We start from the raw sequence: 20048 nt of genomic DNA, 5'->3' as shown, positions 1-20048 counted from the left end.
TATATATATACACACACTAATATTAATTATTAATTATGCACAAAAGATATATGAATAGATGAGGTAAGGTAAATATCTGCTACAAATAACACCATCAGGCCACTTAGCTATAAGTACCACTGCAACATGTATTAAGTTACAAATAATCTACTCTATGATCTATCACCCTAAAGGCTAACCTTCCGCTTGCACTTCTGACTTTGTATTGCCTGGCTTGTGATATTAACCGTAAAAGTGCAATTCATTTTCACAACCACATGTTTCTTGATAATACCTATCATTTTCACTCTCCCTGGTATTCTTGAATAGCTACTCATTGACAACACCTCCGACTTCACATCCGCTGCCAAGTTCGGATTGGACAAGAGCTGATCGGTGATAATATCCACCGTGATGTTCATCCTCATGGTTCGTCTTGGCTTGGCCTGGCCGGGTGGCCCTCGTGCCTCGCCGACCATCGTGCCGTTGTAAAACAAAGTTGTGGTGGTGTTCTTGTATTTGAAAGATGCCACGTTGGGATTTTTCACGGATACATCTGCTGTTAAAGACATGTTCGTGCCGGGTTTAGGAGTCGTGCCGTTGATTAGCTCGAGCTTGGTGACTGTGATCCCGTTCATCTTAATGACTGGATCCTTGACGCGAAAAACAGTGAATATAAGGATCAAGATCACCACGGCTTGAATTAGCAAGAGGGCTGCTACGCACCCGCACCATTTGACGCACCTTTTGCGACGGAGTTTCTGAATATGTAGGGCAGCCTCATCATTGTCGCTGCTCGGGCGGTCAGTTGATGGGGCTAGAGGTCTGGCTTGATCCCTCTCCACCATGGCTGCCTGGGCTAGAGCTAGATCAAGGTTGGGAGGGTTTTTGAAAGCGTCTGCTTGATCACTACTTTGCTTTTATAAAGTTAATTTTTATGCATGGTATTGTGGTACTGATCAGTGCGAGTCGTCGTTAGTGGGAGAACCTGTACACATTGTTGACATTGCCACGATAGTTTGTGTCGTTTACTGCCCAATTTTCAAGCTGCTGAATGTTGACTTTCGGATCCTTTTTCAAGCAAAAATATAGATACATGAAAGATTGAACTTTACAATATTATTTGAGAGTTTTGAGCAAAGATATTATATATAAGATTTTATTTTGTGTCTAATTTTTTTTCTAATTAAAACATTTAATCCAAAAACACTCTATAAAAATTGACGTGAGCAAAGTTAAAAATTGGTTTTGAGTGGTGCTACTTGCCGCTAAGAGTAGTCTGTTCCAAGTGACCGCTAGGCTAAATTGATCTTTTTATTTTTTTTTTACTTTTTTTCATTTTTTTATTATTTTAAAATATTTTTAAAAAATATAAAAAAATATCAATATACTAATAATCAATTCCTTAACTAGGAGTGTAACCGGTCCGGTTCGGTCCGGTTTTAGACAAAATCTAGGACCGAACCGGTATGTACCGGTTTTACATTTTTAAAAAATGATTACGTACCCTCCTACTAAAATGTCCCCTATGTAAAAAACATATGATTATTATATAATATGTTATAATAATATATATATTATGTTTAAAGTCATATGATCAATTTAATTTTCATCTTTAAGATTAAACTTTTATTTTATAAATTATAATAACATTATCTTTTATATAATTATGTTAATAACATATGATCAAACAAATTACAAATATTCATATTTAAGATTAACATTTTATGTTATAATTTATAAATTATAATATGTAATTATTTCATATATGATATATAATTATATATTAATATATAAAACTTATATATATAAATATTTTGTATAATATATAAAATTAATTTATATATATATATATTTTTTCCAACTGGTCCGGTCAGATCTCGGAAACTACGGAACCGAAATCGGACTGAATCCGGTCGGTTTTCATAATATAGGAACCGGTCCGGACCAGTTTTCCGTTTTAAATTTACACCCTTATCCTTAACTATTAACTAAAGAAAAAAATTAAAAAAAAATTAAAATACATGAGATGTCAAAATGAGAAGACAAATTAAGTAGACAAAATATCATTTTTCATTGATTTTTCCATTGGCTCCCGTTGAAATTTGAGACAATCTGAAAGGAACATTACCGCGATCGATAAATTCAAGCATCTGAAAAAAAAAAAAAGAAAAAAAAAAGACCTTGCTAGTGTATTTGTATTACTTTCATAGTTGCAGCAATCCATCCTCCATCCTACTTTAATTTAATGATAAAAATTGTGACATGATTGCTCGTGTTGTACTGGCTGGGCCAAGACACAATGGCACTTGTTACAATGACACTTGTTGACCTTTCTTAATGCATATATAGTCTCCTCGAATGTCTATATAATATGAATAAAACCTATTTTCTCCTTACCAATGTCAAGAATGGTGGTCGATCGTATGGTGCCTATTTTTTATGAGATTAAATTCTAAATTCAAGATTAATATAATGTTTCCTGACTTAGACTTTGACAATTGCATAATAAGTGTGACACATCCACCACCAACCACCAACCACTAACCCGGCCATTTCTGCTCAACATTTAATATAAATGGGAACAACTTTCTTTCCCCGGCAACTCTTTGTCATAGCAAGTCTTTTATATATAAATATATATATATATATATAATTAATGTATTAGATATATGTTGGATTAGTCCCTACTGAGTAAGAGGAGGTTTGGATATTGAGTTGAGATGAAATAAAATGAGTTGAGATGAAAGTTAAATAAAATATTATTTTTATTTTAGAATTTAAAAAAAATAAATTATTTATTATATTTTAAGTAAAAATTTAATAAAATTACAATAATTAGATGAAAGATTTTTTAATCCAAACCTCGAGCCTGTTAGAGGACTCACTTGCACTATGGGTCGGAGGAACCGAGTCCGATCCATAAACCCAAACTCGATCAACAATACCAGTGACTATATAGAGGATCAGTCATAGAGTGTTGCATTGGAGATAGTTGTCTCGACCGATCGTACCCTAACATACTCGGTGTTCTCTGAAAAACACTCGACTGCGTCCTATACTGCTGATCAGGCTAATGGAAGAAGCATATGCATGTTTTCCATTAAAAGATGACCATTCGCTTATGATTGGCTAGGATCGCACCCGGCCTGAAAGGTAGATTGAAGGGTGGAATGTGAGCTGCCCTTGGAGATTTGAGGATATCTTTTCCTACCCATGCATGTGGTGGCTACTGCTAGCAAGTAGCAATCCATGCACCGCATGCAGAGCGAGGGCATTCAACAGTACTTGTTTACACACTTAAAGAATCACAATTTTTACATGAAGAGTTATCTTCATCTATCACCTATAATTGATTAAAATAGAACAAGCTAGGCAGTTTCTATTAAAAAATGAGATGCACTCACATTTAGAAAAGTTGATGTTAGAACTGTGCGACGACTCAGAATTTACTGTAATTAAAGGTTTTTTGTAGCGATCTTATTTCCAACAGTCAGAAAATCATTACAAAATGTCTTATTTCTTGTAGTGACACGTCGAGGTTGTAAGACTTTTTAGACTTGTTTGAGATAATGGCTTAACCTTGAAAGCATTTTATGTTTTGGATCTTGGTTTCTATATCTATATCCATACATTTAGTTTTTCAATTTTATTGGTTCATTTTTTTAAGCTACAATCTCTACTTTCTAGGCGTTGAACCAAATGTAAGAAATTTAAACAAAAAGATGTAGTTGAATCACATTCATGATAGTATGTACCTAAGTCAAGATCTCACGTTCAAGAATCAAGGAAAGATCTTGAGTACTAGAACACACTTCATAGACTTTTCAAAGGATTCTTTTCGTTTATTTACTTGGAAAATTATATACACCATACTATCATCTCATTTTCATCTCATTATATAAGATGTGATATATTTATTATTATTAGATAATATTTTATTGAGTGATGATAATCAATGTGACACATCTTACATAATGTGATGAAAATAAAATTAGAATATGATGTATAGCATTACTCTATTTAATTATATCCTCGTAAGGCTTCATATATATATATATATATATATATATATATATAGGTGGAGTATATTATATGCTTGTATTTCATGTTAGGCTAGCGTTCCCTCCAACTTGATCGATCTATTTATAATAACAGTATTGAGAGTCGAGACTCTTCTATCAAAGAGTGCAATAGTACTTTAATTAATCATATTTACAAGAAATACATTCCATAACTTTTTATTAACACTAATACTTAAATTAGTTACATGGCAGTCTCAAGTTTCAACCGCACGTGAGTGTTTAACTTGCTAGATCTAGAAACCTATTTGTTTGGGGTTTTATTTGGTGGCCGGCATGTGAGTATATATATATTCTGCTTCCGCAGTCAAATTCTTTAGGTACGGACTCTAAAGACGGATTACACAGATAAGACGGATGAAAGTTGAATAAAATATTATTAAAATATAAAATTTTTTTAATATTATTTTATTTTAAGATTTGAAAAAGTTAAATTATTTATTATATTTTATGTGAGAATTTAAAAAAATTATAATAATTAGATGAGATGAGATGAGATGAAATAAGATGATTGTATAACCAAACGAGACCGTACATCTTACTATTATTTTTCAATTAATTTCTACTATATATGACTCATATTTATAGAATAATGGTGGTTGGTGAAGAACTTCTCAAATGTTGTGTGTTCACTGTTGAGATTTCTTGTTCTTCTTTTAACTTATTTTAGTTTTTCTTTTCTTTTTTTCAGTTCCCACTACAAGAAGCAACACAAGATCTTGCTTAGAGTCGAGTGGCTTTTTCTTAAGGCTATTTTCAAGATTTGCTGAGATCCTTAGAAAAAAAGCCCAGAAACATTTTTGCCGCCCCAATTAACAGTAATACCTTTATAACAACTTGCAAAAAGTCCACACAATTTGGCATGTGCAGGTGAAAGGGAGTACGTGGATATGGGTGGCAATTCTCTCTCCCAGAAACTCAAAAGTATGGTGTACCCTTGCTATTAAGAAAAATTTTATTCATCATCTTCATACATCATACATCATATTTTTTTTTTTTTATTAAATATATGTGATATATGAATGATGAGTAGAAAAATTCAATTAATTTAAAAAGAAAAAAATTAAAAAAAATAAAAAAAAAAGTACGGTATGTGGTGTGTATTGGAGGTGGTGTGTAACGAAACTCTAACTAATATATTGTCTGCCTACAATTTTTTGTTGAAATCAACCTTGCATTTTCATTGGACAGTACTGATTGCTGACATGGGATTTGCAAAGATTGGTGGTATTCCAGATCAGCATATTGGGTGGCTGTCCTATTACTTGCAAACCTTATGATAAGGTTTTTGTTCATATTACTCTATCAAACATGATCTAAAAGCTGAGGCAATTCCTGAGTACTTTATAAATATTTTTCTGTCTATTAATTAATGTTTGTTGGGAATTTTGATCTTATAATATATCTTACCTTAAGTTGGTACCAAAGAGGTGGCATCAGAAAGCTAAAATTCCAGCTCAGAAAGCTTGATCAAGGGCCACCCTCTTACAGTCAGCATAAGAGAAAGGAGGAAACAGAAGACGCTTGCCACAACTGTGTGATTGAAAAGGTCTTCCCAGTAATCAGGACAGTTTAGTTAGGAGTAATGTTGAAGTACTCTTGCAGAAGAACAATCATTCTAAATGAAAACACATAAAACAAGCTTTTCTCTTATATTGGGGAATTCACAATGGAGTCAGACTTTTCTACAATGTCTAATATTCTAAAGAGAACCACTACAGACACAAAGAAATTACACATAATAAACTCACAAACTGATGTGGTTTCACGTGATGTGTTAGATCTACTTTACATAAAAAGTAACTTTACAATCTGAAGTATTGCATCAAGCCTCGCCAGTTTGTGGATTTCTGGCTAAAGCATTTCTCTATTCTAAAAGCAATCAAACATGCTTTATATTCTTTAAGGACCAACTTTAAAGAGTGCATGGATGCACCTTTATTTTCCTGGATGAGCCATAGCTGACTTATGCAACGAAATTCCCACCATTTTCCCATCTCCTTAAATACCTTTGCAAACTAGAATACTTGATCATCCTAAGTAAGCATTTCTTCCTTATTTGAGATCCCTACTGCACACAACCAGCTATTCCAATCAGAACTTTTGCACCTTGGCAAACATGGAAACCTCTCTTCAAGAACTTGTGGCTGGAATGCCAATGCGCTCAGCAGCATACAGAGTTGATAGGGCACCTAAGAGATACTTGACTGATTCTGCTTGTCAATACCGTATTCCATCACTCGAGGGTATGCCTCTACTTTCTCTTTCAATCCATCAACTAAAATCAAAATTAAGGTTGTTTTAATAATGAAGCAATATTCTTGTTATTTCAGGTGCTGCAGATTCTAAAAGGAAGAACAAGATTAGTAAAAAAGGACATAGTTTTGTGCATGGATTCCGAGAGCATGGTAAGTAGTTGTGGTTATTTCTTTTGTTCTCCATTTTGCCTCATTTGTTTGGAGGAAAGATGAAGGAAAAGCAGCATATATCAGAAATTGGCAAAAGAAATAGGATGGTTTTACTTTCCTCTATAACACAAGATCAAGAAATTTGATTTCTTTTAATTGGTGTGAATCTGCAGTGAGACATGGACCCAAGATCTCTGAAACTGTGAAGGGGAAGTTGAGCTTGGGGGCTAGAATTCTTAGAGTAGGTGGTGTGGATAAAGTCTTCAAGCGGTTCTTCAGTGTTAAAGAAGGAGAGAAATTGCTGAAGGCTTCCCAATGCTATTTATCAACTACAGCTGGTCCTATTGCAGGCCTACTATTTATCTCCACGGAAAAGATTGCATTCTGCAGTGAGAGATCAATGAAAATCTCTTCTCCAGATGGAGACATGACAAGGATCCATTACAAGGTAACTTGCAAAAAAATATTAAAAAATCATTCATTCTTGTGTGTCTCCCTCCCTGGCTCATGCTTGCTAACATTGAAAGTAATATATATCCATCTGGTACAGGTCTTGATTCCTCTGAGGAAGATAGAGAGAGTAAATCAAAGCGAGAATGTGAAGAAACCTTCAGAAAAGTACATGGAAATAGTTACAGTGGACAATTTTGACTTCTGGTTTATGGGCTTCTTAAATTATAAGAAAGCTTTCAACTATCTTCAGGAAGCAATTAATTCACAAGCTTGAGAGGAATTGGTAGTCACTCTAGAAGCAGAAATGCTCATTCCCATCTGCTTCTTACATATGTACAGCTAGGAAATCTCTCGTTACAACTTATCCACAAACCCTGACTTGATAGATTCAGAAAGAATGCTACCCTCTACAATGCTATGTCAGAAGAGGACTCTGATGAAAAGGGCAACTGTAAAGAAGCCAGACGAACACAGAGACAAGATGGGGACAGGTATTCTAATCCTCCAGGGCCTATGCTTAGCGGCTGTGGCAGCCAGTCTAGAGCTAGCGACTTCAGGCAGGGTTTCAACTAAAAATTTGTTCGGAGATCTTCAGTGGCGAGCCCGAAAATTGGGTAGGAGAGAGAGGAGGCTGAAAATGAAGGGAGGAAGGGAAAACTGTTAGAAAATAAAACAGTGAAAAGAGGGAAGAGAGGTTCCATTTTCACTAGTTGCAAACCTCAAGTTCACTTTTTGACAAGCAAACATTGTTCTGTGAATTAGTTTACTTCCTATTTCATTTTGTACTCTCCAAGTTTAACATGTAACGAGAAGGGATTTTTCAAAATTCTCACTCTTTTGTTTCTTAATTAGCCAAAGTTTATTTCTAATCCTCAACACACCATCTTCAGACATGCTAACTTTAAACTACTCCCCATTGCGTGCTTGCTTTATAATTCTAAATGGCGCTCTATATTGGTTCACCTTTATTCTTTATATCAACTTGAGGTTCAACACTCAACCTCAATGCCATATGCATCCAAATTCTAAAATGATTTGCTTCTCCGATTCCCTAAACCAGTCATAAACTTAATTAGAAAATCTCCTGCCAAGTGCATTTACCATTGCCTGTGCACTCACTAGACAACTCTACCATGTTTCATCAACATTTAACCCTGTTGATGCAATTACTTCCTGTCTTCAGTCGTATGATTAACTTGTAAGGATAGCACGGATTGAGGTATAGGAATTTGGGAACCCTCCGATGCTTGAGTTAGAATGAGTGATAATAGTTTTGAGAATTTAGAATGCAGAGAGATTACAAGACGCACTTGTCTTTCTCTTTATAGGTGATGAGAGGTATGGTATGGCGATGTCCCTCTGAGTGCTTATTTTCTTATCTCTAACACGACAATGCTTTTGAGGACTTGATTTTGAACATTTAATGCAGTAATGCCAATGAGCGTATGCGGTAACCCCTCCTGTCCCCGAGGCATTTAATGAGATAATGCCTACAAGGGTATGAGGTAAGAGAAATGATATATATAAATTCTAAATGTACAAGTTTTGCATAAGTTCTTTATAAAAAAGTAGATTCTATTATAGAAAAGTGTGAAATACTCAATTTTTCTTGATGGGACTAGGATTGTACAAGACTATTATATTTGCCGCTTGTATCTAGCATTACTCATGCAGTAATCCCCTATGTGCTTGATTTGATTGTTAACAGGATTGAGTTGGTGTGCATATCCTAGGGTTGGCAAGTCGTGTTCGTGTTGTGTCGGGTCAGATTTTCAAATCCTAACATGACCCATTAAAATAACGGGTTGACACGACACAATCTGTTTTGACCTTTTATGAATTCATTAAAAATATATCGACACGATCCATTTCAACCCATTTATGTAAATGAGTTGAATTGACCCAAATAATCTATTTGATTTTATTAATATAATTTTACATAAAATTTAAAATCACAATATCTCTAAAAAATATAAAACTAACTATATAAGTCTAAAATTACAATCTAAACAATAAAAACACCAAAATTACAATTTAGAGGAAGTGTAAGAGGCGGTCATGACTCGTGAGAACTAACTCAACTGAGAATTGAGAGAGGGAGAGAGTTAGGAAATACGAAATACGATTATGGTATTTTTGTTTTTAAGTTTAAAATAATATAATTGTAATTTTGAGTAAAAAATCTAAAAGGTTTAAACGGCTCACTAACGGGTTAAACGGGTTGACCCGTTAGTGATCCGTTAATGAATTGTGTATTAACGGGTCAACCCGTTTTGACTCAAATTTGTTAACATCAAACCCAAACCCGTTACTTTCGTGTTGTGTTCGTATTGGATTAACGAGTCGTATCACATATTGTCACCCTTAACATATCCTCTTGGTCTTTGCTTTATGTCAGTTGACAGTGAAAGAGCTATTTAGTGAGAATTTAGATGTGCGGGTCCCATGGAGGTACATTGTGTTTTTTCTTACCCATCTCTCAAATGCTTTCATTTGGGTGCAACCCCTAGTCGAGACCTTAATTGCTCGGGGTTCTTTCCTCACTAGGCCAGCAGGCTTAGGCTCAATAATTACTTTGCAAATTCTCGTTACGTGTGTTGGCGAGAATTTTCTTCTTCCTTGCATTAGCCCCTTTTCAAGTCGAATTTATTTCTCAAAACGAGTGCCCCCAACTCGCGTGTCCTTTTTGCATGACAGTTCGCCTCATGATGCACTTGATTATGTAGCGTGTAACCCATCGATTCACCTAACATACATCTCCCATTGTGGTGCGAAATGCGGAAATTGTTTGGCGTGACTCTTCTTCTTTTCACACGTGGCATCCCTTCCTTGGTTTCAATCCCTGTGTCCTTTGATGCTTCAACTTCCCCTAATTGTTTCCCCATTTCTTCTTCTTCCTCCTCTTTGCCTTTTCCTTCATCTTGAACAACCTTTGTGTTTACTTATTCTTCCCTTTCGATCTTCGAACTTTAGCATATGTTGCATTTGCCAAACAGATCCTTAAACTTTCACTACTCTTTCCTCAAATGGCTCCGAAAAAAGCTTCTCGATACGCTCATCATGCTCATCGTAGGTCTCCTTGGCCTGTTGCCTTTGAGGGGAGTTGCTGAGTGGCAAACGATTCTCAGACTGAGTTGGATGCGGTTAGAATTTCTTTGTAGCAAGCAACGAAAAACTTCCCCATAAACGGCCGCAATATCTAATGCATAAATCTCATGAACATACTAGGTGCTTTGGACAGTCCAAAAGGCATGACCATCCACTTGTACAGAGCATGTTGCGTCTTGAATGTCGTCTTCTAGTTGTCTCTAGTGTGTATCTTGATCTGGTGATACCCACTCTTACAGTCAATTTTGGAAAAGACCTTAGAGTTTGACAACTGATCCAACATGGCATCTAGACGAGGAATTGGTAACTTGTACTTCATTGTTATCCTCTTAATGGTCTTGTTATCAACACACATATGCCATGAACCATTTTTCTTGGGCACCAAGAGGCCAGGAACTGCACACAAGCTCATGCTCTTACAGACGTAGCCCCTCTCCAACAATTTCACTACTTGGTGCTATAACTCCTCAAACTCATTGGGGCTAAGGCGATATGTTGGTCTGTTTGGTAAGCTAGAACTTAACACCAAATCAATTTGATATTGTATATCTCTCATGGGTAGAAGGCCAGTGGAAGATCCTCTGACATTAAATTTGTGAACTTAGATAGCATCTGCTGCACCTTTAGTAGTAGATCACGATCCGCCACGTCATCACAGGGCACAAAGGCATACACCACGCCTTTTTTCCCCGCCTCCTCCCAGAATGATTGGTTCCCTTTTCAGCCTTTGGAACAAAAATAACTCCCTCTTTACGAGGTGATAAAATGAGCTTTTTTCCTTTGATGTTAAGGGAATAGATGTTTTTGCGCCATCGCGCTCCGATCATACTCCCGAAGCCTGCCTAACAACAAAATACAATGACCTTATTGCACCATGCGTTATCAACATACTTTCAGCCAATCAAAAAAGAGACCAAACACTACCAATCGACTGTGACCTCATTGCCCTTCTTCAACCATGACAGCTCGTATGATTTTGGGTAATGGTATGTTTTGAGTTGGAGCTTTTGAATTGCTTCATCAGAGACCACGTTTTCACATCTTCCACTATCAATGATTAGTTTGCACACCTAGTCAGAAATAGTATAGGTTGTGTGAAATATATTAGTCATCAACCAGTCTTCTCCTGAATCACCTTTGAGAGTTAGTAAACTATTTTTTACGATGAGAATCTCGTTACCATCTCCGAACAAAATATCTTCATCATCATCTTTCTTGTCATAGATGGGTTCTTCGATGTCCTCAACGTCCTCCATGTCATCCTCTTTAATCATATGGTTTTTGCCTTTCTGACTAGCAAACTTTCTACAATCAGTTGCCAGATGATCAGACTTCCCCTCATCTAAAACATAGAATATTAGTTGTATTCGAACTCTTACCTTAAGTTGGCTACAGATTAGGGCAAGTCTCCTACGAACAGACTCCCCATCTTTTATGATTGCTCCTAGGTGTGGGTCGCCTACTCTACTGCTACTCTATAATTAGGGCATGATAGGCCTCATAAACAATCCACAAAGAGTGAGGATTGAGGATGTCTTGCAAAGGTTGCTACAAGCCACCCAAATATCGTGCCACCATATGCTCTTTAGTCTCAGAAAGATCATTTTGGGCAAGCAATTGGTAGAAATCCTCAGTGTAATCATCAGCAGATCTCATTCCCTGCCTTAAGGTGTGAAGTCATGAAAACAAGGTTTGAGTATATCCGAAGGGCAAAAAGTGACCATTCATCTTCTTCTTCATCTTCTCTTAATTGCCAATCTTGGCCTTGACCTGTCGCTCCCGAGACCGCTTCAACTACTCCCACCAGGTAGACGTCCGACCTTTCAACTTGATGGAAACCGGTTTCACCTTCATACTAACAGACTCCCCATCTTTTATGATTGCTCCTAGGTGTGGGTCGCCTACTCTACTGCTACTCTATAATTACGGCATGATAGGCCTCATAAACAATCCACAAAGAGTGAGGATTGAGGATGTCTTGCAAAGGTTGCTACAAGCCACCCAAATATCGTGCCACCATATGCTCTTTAGTCTCAGAAAGATCATTTTGGGCAAGCAATTGGTAGAAATCCTCAGTGTAATCATCAACAGATCTCATTCCCTGCCTTAAGGTGTGAAGTCATGAAAACAAGGTTTGAGTATATCCGAAGGGCAAAAAGTGACCATTCATCTTCTCTTAATTGCCAATCTTGGCCTTGACCTGTCGCTCCCGAGACCGCTTCAACTACTCCCACCAGGTAGACGTCCGACCTTTCAACTTGATGGAAACCGGTTTCACCTTCATACTATCTGGGATATTCTTGTAATAAAAAAAATATGCTCCACCTCATGCAACTAACCAAGGAAGCACTTAGCTTGTAGAATACTAGAAAATTTTGGTAGATTAACTCTAAAGCCTAGGTCTCCACCTCGCTAGGAATGTTCACCCGACCCGACCCGATGTAGCATGTTTCCGTTTGGCCGATCACCAGATACCCGATTACCCGACCCGAAGCTGATTTCGGAATACCCATTTTTCCGACCCTTTTTTTTTTTTTAATGATCTATAAAAATAGAAAGTTACTTTTATTTTTAATCCATTGGAAGCCTTCCAATATGTTTTGGCATTATCTACTGCCAATTGGCTGCGACCTTTCATCCACAAACTATTTTAAAGTCAGAACTAGAGTTTTATTTGGTCCACATTTCTGCAGCAATTACTGCACCAGAGTCCATTTCTTCTATTAACCTTTAACAAAAGGGTTTAGCAGTTAGATGAGCATGCGAGTTGCGCCTGTGGTATTACCCAGTTGAGTAGAATTCAAGTCAGTTTAGTAAAAACACCAAGCAATCTCAACATATTTTTTTTTTCAAGAATGACTTTTGTAAAGTGAGCTAAAACTAAAATAAATTGAGCAAAACACAGTCTAAATAAAACTTATCCAGTATACAATACACTTCCAGAAAAAGCAAAAGTAATCAACTTCATAAACAACCACACCAAATCGCATCCATACTAAATTAGATCCCCATTCGCACATAAGACTAGTTGATAGCTGAAAGGGTGTTAAAGAAGAATAGGTACAAAATTTCCATACTTAGGTTTTGCCTATTGCCTACTGCAGAAAACAAAATACTTGATACCGACTTTCCCTAACACAACCACATCCGTATTTGAGCAAAAATCTTCACATTCAGGAAAAATAACACGAAAAATTGAGACGCGTTCTCAAAATTTCCTTCCATATCTTTTTTCCTCGCAACTAGTTGGAGCACCCAGAATCTAACTTAGCATGGGCTTTTACTGCATAATAGATTCAATGTTTTCTTTTACCCTATTAAAAACAATACCGACTGCAAATCTATGGCCGTAGTAAAATCAACCCTGTTGTCCAAGACTGGATAACTCGGTAACACCCAATGAAACCAAAAACACCCACAAAAACACCAGCTCTATCTAGTAACTGGGTAACACCCACAAAAAAAATAAAAACCAATCAAAGAATAAACACCTACAGAAACTAAAAACACCCAAAAATTCCACAAAACACCCACAAAAAAAAAAAAAACCAATCAAAGAATAAACACCCACAAAAACCAAAAACACCCAAAAATCCCACAAAACACCCACAGTAATCTTACCTTCGATGGTTGTAGTCTTGTAGAGTGACTGAGTGAGAGCTGCGAGCTGCGAGTTGCGAGCTGCGAGAGAGAGCGAGCTGCGATCCACAGAGAGAGCGAATGTAGAGTTTCGGAGCTGTGAGAGAGGACTAGAGGAGCAGAGGTTTTGACGTGAGGGAGGGTTTTGAGTTTCTAAAACGGGTAACGGGTAATACCCGGAAAAGAAAAAAAACGGGTCGGTTAATTCCCGTTTCGATTTTTTTGTTTAAACGGGTCGGTTTTTCGGGTCGGATCGGAACAATCAACCGGGTCGGGTACACGGTTTTTTTGTTCGCCCCTACACCTCGCTCATTCTTACCATGGTATTCCCAAAATAGAGCATGATTATAATACAAGTTCTTAAAATTGGAGTCAGAATCATGAACATACATCTATCTCTCCAAGTTTCATACCTCTAGACACTGTGTTGATTTATCTATCTGCCTTTGCAAATCTAGAATCATCACATCATGTACAACCTCTACCACCAATCGTGAAAATCAATCACCCCAGGAAAATGCAAAAGCTCTTATGCCAACTAATGCCTGGAAAAATAAGCATTATTCTGGCAACTAATTAATCAAGAGAAAGTAAGAATTGAGACTGAGAATAAAGTTTATTCATAAAAGTCAAAAATTAGTTCTGAAATTGACATGTCGAGTTCAAATAACTAAAGAAAATTGACATTTTGAGAATGTTGCCCAAAGGCAAATCTCAATTTTGCCTAAAAATAAAATATGTAATAAACTAGAATTCTGGAAAGAATCTAGCTCAAGTCAGAATCAAAATAATCTCTAAAAATGAAAGTGAGACATTTTCATAAAAGGTAAAAAAACACTTAAATTGATGATTCAAATGAGAAAACAGCTGATTTTGAGGTTGAAATGTAGACCACCAGACATAGCCAGTTATAACGACGTGTGTGCCAAAAAGAGCTTTCCGAATTGGATCATATGCACAATTTCGATACTCATAGCCAAAGTTATGGCCAAAATACTAATGCATGTGCAATATTGCCCCAATTCCTAGTATCTTCATATTTTCCTACCATATTTGTGCTGATATGTCTTCTTGAGATAGTCCAGCGCTATCAACATAGAATCTGCCATATCAAAAACACCAGATCCTGATCTCTTTGCATCACTTAGGCCCAACAAATCCAATTATTTTATATGAGGCATTATTGTATATAATGAGTGGCACGATACTGGATCATGTTGTAGTCAATACAATAATAATCACTACTTATATTCTTGAAAATTTCTAAGGAATTATTAACCTTATTTGTGGCCTCAACCAAAGTTATGACCTTGATCGTACTAAGATCAGTCACAATACCATCCTTAAATACTACGTGTCCAAGAAAAACAACTAGATCAAGCCCAACCTCGAATTTATTTGATTTCACATACAATTGTTTGTATCATAACCTCTATGGGTCTTGAATGGATCAAGATCTATAGATGCCACAACACAAGTTGCGGCGACAATAGTTTAGGTTGGTTTTTATTTATTTTTTGTTATATTTTTTTGGCAATTCATAGCAACAAAATAAGCATATTATAATCGCAAACAAAACACAGCTTATAAAATTTACCATCCATACCATCAGGCTTGTTAGAGTTATTGTTCTCAAATATTACATCGCTTGCTTACTAAGATGATCTGTTGTGACCCCTACACAATGTTAAGATATAAAATAAATTATAAAATCTATATCTTCCTATCAGCTTAAACTTTTGGGACAAGTGGTAATTTCACATGGTATCAGAATAGAGGTCCTGAGTTCGAACCCTAACTCTACACTCTATCTCATTTAATTAAATATTTCACGTGTTGGACTACCCATTGAGGATGAGTCTAACCCACACGTGAGGGAGAGTGTTAAGATATAAAATAAATGAGAAATGATACTTGCAGTCGTGAGTGTGCAAGCGCCGTGCTTTGAAAAAAGTGAATAAATATGAGACCCACATGAAAATAAATTAATTTTTTAATAGTGGACCCCACTTTTTTTCAAAGCGACTGCACGTCATTTGCGTATTCCATGACTGTATGTAGCATTACTCAAAATAAATAATAAAATCTACTTATTCTCATCAACTTAAACTTTTGAGACAAGTGATGATTTCACACACAAAATATTGAGGGTTAATTAATAAAATTTGTTATTAGAGTTATATATGTTCGTTCTCCCTTATATAGAACTCTTACATGAAACATTAATTGTAGATCCCACTAAAGTTTCCATCTTCTAGAGATGGGGATATTTCTCATGAACAAGTTTGAATAGTAAGTTTTTTTTTTTAATTTATTTATTTAGCGGTGGGGAGTTCGAATTTGGTTTTTCATTTGGAAACCAGGCCTTATGTCGTTTGGTCTAAAGGACCTTGACGTTTGGATAGTAAGGCCTCGTTTGGAACTTAGACTAAACTGAGATCAACTCAATTCAATTTAATTTTAAGTTGACTCTAATATCCAAATATTTAACTCTCAAATCACTTAACTCATCTCAACTCAAAATTTTTTTATGCATGAGACCCATAACCTTTTTCAACTCAACATCTCTTTACACGCGGGATCCACAATCTTTTTTAATTTCTCATAAATACATTTAAACTCATCTTAATATCTAAATACATATAAACTTATCTTAGGTGGGCCCCGTAAAATTTGTTTCATCATTTTAACTCACTACTATTTATAAAGAACTCAACTCATTTTAATTCAGTTCAACATCCAAATGAAACCTAAGTTGGTACTTATAATAGGGTTTAAAAAATCTGCAAAACCAAACCGAATCCATCTGGTTCTCTGTCTGTCGATATCGGCTTTGAATCTCTTGATTTTCAAACTTTTGGTTTGGTTCAAGTTTGCTTTTGATCTAGATGGAAAGAATCCAATCAAAAGCATTGGTCCATACCTGTGTATGCTATTCCATTAAAAGCTTTAAGGAAGATGTCATGATTCCTAAAGAAACGACGAATTATAGATGTGGATGTCCAAACTTGAAGACAACAGAGAGAATTGTTTAATAGGTAATGCTAAGGACCACATTATTATCTTATTTTTATTTCACTGCATAACATGTGTCGCTTTTACCAATTATCACTCTTCTATCATCCATTTATTTAAAAGAAAAAAAAAAACTTAATGTTTAATGAATAATAGTAGAATAAAAATGTGAAATGCAAAATTTTCCACACGTGGCATCAGCATGGACACATTAGGCTATTGATTCTGCGGAAGGAAAGTCGACGTGGTGAATTTTTATTTATTTTTTAATATAAATCTCAAATAAATAAGTTTCATATAAACTTATCGAGAAAATTTTTTTTTTACATAAACTCTTCGTAAAAAAATGATCACACTAATAAAAAATATTTTTTCTTACACTTTTGTAATGTAAAGTCTACTTTTTTATAAAGGCTTACGTGAAATTTATCTTTTTAAGATTTGTATAAATTTTTTTATTTATTTATTTATAAAAGGCAGGGTGAATATAATTAATTATCATCATCAACATCAGGATTATTATTTTTAAATATAGTTTCTTTTGAAAGAGTACGTAATATAATGGATCCCGATTATGCTCTCGATCTGCCATAATATTAATAAATTTACAATTAGAAAATGTTTTCAAAGGACAATCAACAACAGAAATTAAAGTGGCAATTAAGCATACAGCCCGGCCTCGACATTTTATTAATAATTACCTTAAAATAGTTGTTTTTTGCTGCACAAAATGGTCATATATGCATGTGCAAAATAACTCTGATCCGACGTCGCTTAATTCAAACGTAAAATATGCATGCATGCTTTCGGCAAAGTTAGTTTTTTTATATATTAAGATCTCTCTCTCTCTCTCTATATATATATATATATATTATATATATACTTTATACTTTATAGTAATTAATTAAATTACAATAACAAAAAATAACTTATATATTAACGTACCGTATAAGTATATAACTCATATATACTTAATTATATATATAAATATATATACATTTATAAGTGCCGTATATAATTCATTCTTATACAAGAAAAGTATATACCACATTAATCATGTCATGTAGTTAGAGCATATAATTCTCATTGTAGTATCCGCTTACATCATGATATTAATTAAAACAATAAGAAGTTGTCATATTAATGTATGTAACGACTATTATTTGTAGAATAAATATAGATAGAAGTCACTATTGGAAGCATCCATTTTGCACACATGATGTGGCATCATCTAGACCACACATCTTCCCAAGTGAGTGTTGAGAACAATCAACTAGAAGCAGCCACACAGTGAATACAAAGTGTGCACTACTATAATGACTTCTCTCTAGCATTACTCTATACTTATAAATTACACCATATTTTATGCTTCACTCATACACATGCACATACAAATTAAATATCTCAAGTATTAGACCCTTTAATTGTGTATCTCTCTGTAGCTAAAATATTTCACATATCTATCTTAATTAAGATGAAACTAGACCTAGCCCATGTTTGGGTGGACAGAAAATTGTCTCAACCAGGAAATTTCAATCCTTCTAAGGTAAGATACAGACTTATAATAATCTTGAATACTAACAATGGAGAATCCCGAGCAAAAATTATATGATCATCATGTGATTGCAATCACATGGATGGTGTCCATTGTAAATGCTATATGTTAGACATTTGCTATATGGATGGTGTCCTATATATCATGTAAATGTCTTCAAATAGTAAAATTCATTTTAAAATGGTTGCCTTAGGCCACACTTTGTATGAGCCGCCCCTGCATGCGTATACATCTATTTTGCGAAGTGTATATAATATTATCTCCCATTAACGTTGTGCAACAAGACTTTCGGGCTGGATCTTGCATCAAATTCTCTCAGATTAATCCCTTCATTAATTGATCCGAAATGTCGCAGCTGCTAGACCAGGCCAAGAACTTCGTGGCAGAGAAGTTGGCGACCATAAAGAAACCAGAGGCCACCATCACTGACGTTGATTTCAAACGCGTCAGCCTTGACTCGGTGGATTATCTTGCTAAGGTGTCTGTCAACAATCCCTACGGACTTGCCCTCCCCATCTGCGAGATCTCTTACGTCCTCAAGAGTGCTGGCAGGTTTCATCCATCCATCTTATTTCTCCTATCTTCTGATCCCTAGCTAGCTTTTCTGGGTTGTTTTTCGTTTGCTTGCTTTCTTCTTAATTATCCACTGAATTCCATAGAAAGTTTAATCTATTAATCATTTTTACGCATGCAATATATATTTCCCTTCTTTGGGTCGATGGCATATATATAATGTTTTGTGATTTGGCTCATGTACGTGTGGATCATCAGGGTTATTGCATCAGGGACGATGCCTGACCCAGGGTCACTGAAGGCGAGCGACACGACGTTGCTGGAGGTGCCAGTGATGGTGCCACACAGTATATTGGTGAGCTTGGCAAGGGACATTGTTGCAGACTGGGACATAGACTATGTGTTGGATTTGGGTCTCACCATAGACCTCCCCATTATTGGAAACTTTACCATTCCCCTCTCCAACGAGGGAGAAATCAAGCTTCCAACCATCTCTGATATGTTCTAAACGTTTTCTGTATCAGGATATATTCGTCTGTACTTTCTTACTGATCATCTTGCTCTAGCCTGTCTACATCTATATGTGTGTGTGTGTGATGGTTGTGGGTTAACATGCATAATACTTCATGTTAATGGAACTTTTAATGCTTTTCAATTATATATCGGTTTAATCATTTCTAATTAATTTTCCAACCTCTTATTATACCCTAAGTTTCCGACCATGCTAGCTTCATCAATTACCGCTACTGGTCATGATCAGTAGAATATATATATATATAGAGGCCTTGACCAACAAATAAAAGTATATAATATATATAGAGGCCTTGACCAACAAATAAAAGAGAGGGCAAAAAATAGTCTAGAGGTTCAAAAATAATTTGTTCAACGAAGAACCCAATAAAAAGACTCTTATGGACCAAACAGCAACTTCTTCCTCGTTTAGTTATGCAGTTCAGATAAGATGAGATGAGATGTTTTGTTAAAAATTAAATAAAATATTATTAGAATATAATTTTTTAATATAATTTTATTTTGAGATTTGAAAAAATTAAATTATTTATTATATTTTATGTGAGAGTTTAAAAAAATTATAATGATGAGATGAGATAGTTTTATGTATTCAAACCGAGCAAGCTTTTATTTTTAAAATGAGACTTTTTTTTCCCAATTTTTTCACCGGACTGAATAACATGTTGTTTTACAGGTCAGTTTAGTCAAACCTCATAGTTAGACGACAGAAGAGAAATGGATTCATCTGCGCATAACGGATCATGGAGGCACATGGTATATATGATT

The 20048-nt window shown here is 35.4% G+C and overlaps 3 protein-coding genes across 4 annotated transcripts; 2 read left to right on the top strand and 1 right to left on the bottom strand.

Annotated features, from left to right (window-relative positions):
- On the bottom strand, nt 1–959 carry LOC109009171. The gene has a single exon (XM_018989557.2). It carries the CDS (start codon nt 825–827, stop codon nt 168–170), a length of 660 nt encoding a protein of 219 aa, XP_018845102.1. The 5' UTR covers nt 828–959; the 3' UTR covers nt 1–167.
- A 5197-nt stretch (nt 960–6156) lies between these two features.
- LOC109009172 (GEM-like protein 7) lies at nt 6157–8776 on the top strand. Of its 2 annotated transcripts, XM_018989558.2 has the most exons (4): nt 6157–6307; nt 6395–6469; nt 6643–6917; nt 7020–8774. In XM_018989558.2, exons 1-4 carry the CDS (start codon nt 6181–6183, stop codon nt 7194–7196), a joined length of 654 nt encoding a protein of 217 aa, XP_018845103.2. In that variant the 5' UTR covers nt 6157–6180; the 3' UTR covers nt 7197–8774. The 2 variants fall into 2 exon arrangements, with proteins under 2 accessions (XP_018845103.2, XP_035548587.1); XM_035692694.1 differs by having other exon boundaries at nt 6643–8776.
- A 9586-nt stretch (nt 8777–18362) lies between these two features.
- Nucleotides 18363–19433, top strand: LOC109009173 (desiccation protectant protein Lea14 homolog). The gene is made up of 2 exons (XM_018989559.2): nt 18363–18791; nt 19011–19433. The coding sequence occupies exons 1-2, from the start codon at nt 18586–18588 to the stop codon at nt 19258–19260; spliced, it is 456 nt and encodes a 151-aa protein (XP_018845104.1). The 5' UTR covers nt 18363–18585; the 3' UTR covers nt 19261–19433.
- Nucleotides 19434–20048: the final 615 nt, after the last annotated feature.

Source organism: Juglans regia, chromosome 7 (genome assembly GCF_001411555.2).
Source record: "Juglans regia cultivar Chandler chromosome 7, Walnut 2.0, whole genome shotgun sequence".
Lineage (NCBI taxonomy): Eukaryota > Viridiplantae > Streptophyta > Magnoliopsida > Fagales > Juglandaceae > Juglans > Juglans regia.
The sequence above is the reverse complement of the archived record's forward strand: the minus strand, read 5'-3'. Positions and strand labels throughout refer to the sequence as shown.

Bases quoted from the DNA above. Each gene is read 5' to 3' on its own strand.
- LOC109009171 (XM_018989557.2), bottom strand. From the start codon at position 827: ATGGTGGAGAGGGATCAAGCCAGACCTCTAGCCCCATCAACTGACCGC.
- LOC109009173 (XM_018989559.2), top strand. From the start codon at position 18,586: ATGTCGCAGCTGCTAGACCAGGCCAAGAACTTCGTGGCAGAGAAGTTG. The intron at 18,792-19,010 runs GTTTCATCCATC...GTGGATCATCAG, and splicing joins GTCCTCAAGAGTGCTGGCAG to GGTTATTGCATCAGGGACGA.
- LOC109009172 (XM_035692694.1), top strand. From the start codon at position 6,181: ATGGAAACCTCTCTTCAAGAACTTGTGGCTGGAATGCCAATGCGCTCA. The intron at 6,308-6,394 runs GTATGCCTCTAC...TTGTTATTTCAG, and splicing joins CCGTATTCCATCACTCGAGG to GTGCTGCAGATTCTAAAAGG. The intron at 6,470-6,642 runs GTAAGTAGTTGT...GTGAATCTGCAG, and splicing joins GCATGGATTCCGAGAGCATG to TGAGACATGGACCCAAGATC.